This window comes from Plecotus auritus, assembly GCF_963455305.1.
Source record: "Plecotus auritus genome assembly, chromosome: 2".
Taxonomy (NCBI): Eukaryota; Metazoa; Chordata; class Mammalia; order Chiroptera; family Vespertilionidae; genus Plecotus; species Plecotus auritus.
Genome location: NC_137771.1, coordinates 14,636,787 through 14,642,601, shown reverse-complemented (window position 1 = coordinate 14,642,601; position 5,815 = coordinate 14,636,787). Strand labels below are relative to the sequence as shown.

General features: G+C 50.4%; 1 protein-coding gene across 1 annotated transcript in view; it reads left to right on the top strand.

Annotated features, from left to right (window-relative positions):
* The first annotated feature begins 715 nt into the window (after window positions 1-715).
* ASAP3 (ArfGAP with SH3 domain, ankyrin repeat and PH domain 3) overlaps window positions 716-5,815 on the top strand; it is a 48,724-nt gene continuing 43,624 nt past the window's right edge. The window contains 1 exon segment of the mRNA XM_080655053.1: window positions 716-912. Within this exon segment, the coding sequence (XP_080511179.1) occupies window positions 784-912 (129 nt within the window). The 5' untranslated portion in view covers window positions 716-783.

The window sequence follows — 5,815 nt, the reverse complement described above, 5'->3', positions numbered from 1 at the left end:
TCTTTCCTCGCAACATCATAAACGAATGGGCATCAGACTTCCCATTTTTCAGAGAAGGAAACAGGTTCCAAGAAGGAATAATTTTTCCCAAATCGCAGTTACACTGGAGGGCCTAACCACACAGACCCGGGAGGCGGGGCATGCGGCTGGGTGGTCCCTGGTGGCGCGCGGAATGGGAGGCTGACAACTGGGTGCGGGGAGCAAGGGAGAGGTGGGGTGATTCCGGGTGGAGCGGGGCACGGAGACAGGCAGGGCTTGGGGGTGGTGGTGAAGCTGAAGGGGCGAGGCCATGGGGGCTGGGAACGAAGGGAGGGAGGAGAACCAGGGAGCGGGAAGAAAGGGAGCGGAACCTGGAGGGCGGCAGGGGGCCTTGGGAGCTTCAGGGAGGCCAGGGGGCGGACCGAGACAAGGGGCGGGGCCGAGAGGCAAGGGGCGGGGCAGTGAGCCAGGCGCTGGGAGGCCAGGGGCGGGGCCTAGAAGAGGACGGGGCGGGGCCTAGAAGAGGACGGGGCGGGGCCTAGAAGAGGACGGGGCGGGGCCGAGAAGAGGATGGGGTTGGGGACGGGGTGGGGACTCCGGGACCCGAAGTGACTGGACAGTACGCTGCGAAGGCAGTCGGGGGCGGGGCGGGGCGGCGCGGAGGGGGTGGAGCGTGCGGAGGCCCTGACGGCGCCCTGGGAGGGCTGTGAGGCCAGCCCAAAGCTGTGTAGTGAGCACGCCCCGCGCCCCGCTCCCGCAGCCCCGGAGCTCCCGCAGCCCCTGAGCTCCTGCCCCGCACCCATCATGCCCGAGCAGCTCAGCGTCGCGGAGTTCCTGGCGGTCACCGTGGAGGACCTCAACTCCCCGGCTGGGGCCGCAGCCTTCGCCGCCAAGATGCCCCGGTGCCGGGGGGCGGCACTGGTGCGGGAGGAGGTGAGGGGGCCGAGGCGGGAGGGGTCCAGGGTCCCGGCAGGGTCTCGCCTTGACGTTCACCGGTGTGACGGGAGCTGCATTGGCCCTTACTGCTCCCCAAAACCTGCCCCTTCCCTAGATCTGTGAGAACTGGGTGCATCTCAGACATCCGCGTCCTCACCGTCGAGGCCTTGGGGAGGGCCAGAGGGATGGTTTGTGGGGGGCCTTGAGGTCACCTCGACGACAGGTCACAGGTCGGGGGCCATACCCCCCCCCACCACCCCTGCCGTGTTCTTGGTTACCTGCACCATCGCATGTGTTTGCTCAGCTCCTCACTGCATCTGTTTGGGTTTTCATCTTCGGAGCCCCACGGGTTTGGCCCCAAAGTCACTCCTCTTTTGGGAAGCAGGCCTGCCTGCCTCAGTCAAGAACTTTTCCCTGGCTGCAGGGAGGCCCCCTCCCCCTGGCTGCTGGCTCTGAGATTTGGCCGGTGTTTGTGGAATGAATGCAAATGAGAAGGCGCCAGGAGCCGGGGTTCACCTTGGCCAGGCTGTTGGCAAGTTTCTAGTCTCCTCCCCCTTCCCCTCTCCTCTTTGTCTTTCCCAGCAAGGCGTCCCAGGCCTTTTCTTTCCCCCTTGCAGGCTGCCCCACCCCATTCCCCTACTCTTTGGAGTTCATTCCTCTTCTGGGACCTGCTGCACTTTACCGGCTTCCCCTGCAGGGAATATCCTAGGGCAGACACCCTGCAGCTTTGGGCCATATGTTTTTTCAGCTCCCTTCCAGAGGATGCCCTGAATTTGGGTGACATTTTGGACCTCAGCTGTTGCTGTCACCTTCCATCCTTCACCATAAGAGTATTGAGCACCTACTGTGTGGCTGACACAAAGCTCAATAGTTCATAAAACCCTGGATCAGTGTCTTGGGAAATTTCTTTTCCTTCTCCTCTGGCAGGCTGAACCCCCTTCTCAGAGTCTGTGTCTGTCACTTTAAAGTGGGATGATTGAGGATTGTGGAAGGAGCACCAACTTTGGGGGAGGCAGACTGTGTTCAAATTCTGGCTCTGCAGTGTGCCAGCTGTGTGAGCTTGGGCATGTGACCTGATTTGTTTGAGCCCCACTCTGGCATCTGTAAAATGGAGATAATAATGTTTACCTACAGGGCTATGGTATTACGTGAGGCAATGCATGTAAGGCATGCATCTTGATAAATGGAATCATGGTCAGGTTAACTGACGGACCTCTTTACAGAGTGACTAGGTCTCTTTTGTCCATTTCTTTCACAGAGCCCAGCCTAGTGCTTTGCACATAGTAGGGGTACAAGTTTTAATTAAAATAAGCAGCCAGTCTTTGGCCTCCTTCCTTGGGCAGAAACAGTAGCGTAGAGTCCACCAACTATGACTACGACTTGTGTTTTCCTGGGAGGCTCTTAGGGAAACAGCCACAGAGCCTCATCCTGAGGAGAGAGCTTCCTCAAGTTTGTCTTCATAGTCTCATATTTCCTGACCTGGAAGAATTCAGTGCCTTCAGCACCCAGAGGGCTGTCACAGTCCAGCCTCTTTATTGGGTTGTTCATTAAAATGTTAAATCAGAGCAGGAGAAGGAACTGTACTATGAAGCCTTCTCCAGGGACAGAAATGCCCGTTTATGCCGGTGCATCTGGCCTTGCCTGGCTTGGTGTGTGTAAGCACTTGTGTGTGTGTGGAGGGGAGAGGGAGCCCTTAAATGGGTCTGGAGGCTGAAGCAGGCTCTGGTTAGGGTTCAGCTTTGCCCCAGTTCAGACCCAACAAAACTCGGTCCCTTTCGCCTTTGGGACTTTGATTTGGTGCACGTGAGGTTCGTTTTTACAGCAGAAAACCTGTGGCACCCAAGCTTTTCTCTTTCACTGCCCAAAAAGTTAGAATCTGACCTTTGGATTGGACTTGCCAGAGGTTTCCTGTTTGGTTTTCCATTTGTGTTTATATTTACACTAGAGGTCTGGTACATGAAATTCGTGCACTTGGTGGGGGGGGTCCCTCAGCCCAGCCTACGCCCTCTCGCAGTCTAGGAGCCCTCAGGGGATGTCCAATTGCTGGCTTAAGCCCACTCCCCCCTAAGTCGTCAGTCGGACATCCTTAGCGCTGCTGCAGAGGTGGGTGAGGCTCCCGCCACCACCACTGCACTCGCCAGCCATGAGCTTGGCTTCTGGCTGAGTGGTACTCCCCCTGTGAGAGCTCACTGACCACCAGGGGGAAGCTCCTACTTTGAGCGTCTGCCCCCTGGTGGTCAGTGTGTGTTATAGCAACCCGTCATTCAGCTGTTTGGTTGATTTGCATATTAGCCTTTTATTATATAGGATGTAGTTTGAAGCTGGCATTCCCACTCCCCTTTTCTGGCATGACTAACCCAACCCTAGGCTTGAAGGGGTGTGAATTTGTCTAAATCAAAATGCAACTGATTCTTTTTTTTTTTAATCCTTATTGATTTGAGAGAGAGAAACATCAATATGAGAGAGAGACATCAATCAGTTACACGCCCTGACAGGGGATTGAATCCGAATGTGCCCTGACTTGGGAATTGAACCCATGACCTTTGAATCTGGGAATGTGCCCTGACTTGGGAATTGAACTCATGACCTTTCAGTGTATGGGACGATATTTCAACCAACTGAGCCACACCAGCCAGGGCACAACTGATTCTTAAGTCAAGTCTTCCAGTCCCAGTTGGTTTCCTGGGAGTAACTAGGGACTCTGTCCTGGACTTGCAGGCCTTTTGTATAGAATGCTGAGAAGGACCGTGGGCAGGTCACAGGAATCTAGAATATTAGCCCTGAGGGACCCTTTAAGATAGAGATCACCTATGGAAGCTCTTATTGGAGATGGGGAAACTGATGACCCCAGAGAGCAAGAGAATTGTCCAAGCTCCCACAGCTGAGTAAGGGAAGAATTGGCATGTCTATGCAAATGTTCTAGCCCCTGCTCCTATTCTCTTCTAAAAATCAACTGCCTGTCCTCCCTATGTAAACTCTCTGAACCAGTTATTTCCCCTTAAAATGGGTCTAATCATCCCTCCTTCTCTGGGTTGTTAAAGATTTTTGTTTTTTATTGTGAAACTCTGTACAAAAGTGAGAGAGTCTTAAGACAGATCACCATTCTATCCACCACCTTTTCCTGTTCTGGGGCCCCTTTACATCCATCATCTCATTGATATTCACAATAACACAGGTGAAAGTGGGCCCAGGGAGGTTAAGGCAGTTGCCTTGTGTCACACAGTGAGTCTGTCTGACTCTAAGGCCTGACCAATTCTCCATGTCATCTCTATGCTAGGCACCAAGGACATTAAGATACTGCTCTTGTTTGCTGGCTGGTTGGGGAGAAGTAGCCTATCTTAGAGAGATAAGTAGGAACCCTAGGAATCTGTCCTGAGTGCCCAAAGAAAGGTATAGTCGGTGCCATAGAGGCTGTTAAAGTAGGGCAGGGAGAGAGCAGTGAGGACTGGTGCAATCAGGGAGAGCTTCCTGGAGGAGGTGACACTTCCAGATGGGCATTGAAGGATGGAAAAACTCCATTAAGTGAAGAAGATAAGAGTGAATTTTGAGATTGGTGGGAAGAGAGCATGTACAGGAACCAAGTAAGCCATTTTGACCAGAGCTGAGAATTTATGCTATATCATGCATCTCAAACTACTAGTGAACTTATATCTCCTAGTGGGTCTCAATGAAGCAGTTCACCACAAATAGGAGATCTTCAAAGGCTTGTGATATACTGTATATATATATTTGAGACTTAATGAAGTTTTAATTGCATAAAGGACATAATAATTTTTAATTTAAAAATAGCCCCAGTCGGTTTGGCTCAGTGGATAGACTTTTGGCCATGGACTGAAGGGTCCCGGGTTCCAGTCAAGGTCATGTACCTCGGTTGCAGGCTCGATCCCTGGCTCTTATTGGGGCACATGCGGAAAGCAACCATTCGATGTGTCTCTCTCACATCGATGTTCTCTCTCTCTCTGTATCTCCCCCTCCCTCCCATTCTCTCTAAAAATCAATGGAAAAATATCCTTGGTTGAGGATTAACAACAACAACAAAAAAAAACATTTTAAAAACCTAACTGAACAGTGTAAAGTCATCTCTGACCATGTCTCACAATCCCTGTACTCTCCCCAGAGGTAATTGCTATGGAACTGTGCATGCTTTCCAATGTGTGTCCTCAGAGAAAATATATTATCAGGGAGGGGATGGTAGTTAGGGGAATATTTGCCTAAATTGGTATCATGTCTTATACTTCACAGTTTTAAATTTTATTGGAGTCAAATTTATCTTTTCCTTTGTGACTTTTGCTTTTTTTGTTGTTTTATTGATTGATTGATTTTTAGAGAGAGAGGAAGGGAGAAAGAAAAGCAATGATTTTTTGTTCCGTTTATTTATGCATTCATTGGTTGATTTCTGTATGTGCCCTGATTTTTGTATGAAATCTTGGTGTATTGGATGGCGCTCTAACCAATTGAGCTACATGGCAGGGCCAACTTTTGCTATTTTGAATCTTGTTCAGAAAGGATTTCATTCTTAATTATTAATATTCTTGTGAATTTTACCTGCTTTGTCTATATTCATTTTACAAAAACAATAAAAATTGTGTAATCCGGCCCTCGCTGGTCTGGCTCAGTGGATAGAGTGTCAGCCTGCAGAGTTCTAGCTCACTCTCACCTAGCTACGCCCACACCCACAGGACTGGATACATAAATTGTAGTTCCAGGGTAAAATGAAAATGCAGGCTCCCTGCTTAAATATTACTAATAATTTCAGTCTTATTATTATGAACAATAGCAGCATTGTTCATAGAAGCCAAAAGATAGAGGAACCCAAGTGTCTACTGATGGCTGAATGGATAAATTCAATGTGCTATATGTATTCATACATGGAATAGTATTCAGCTTTAGAAAGGAAAGA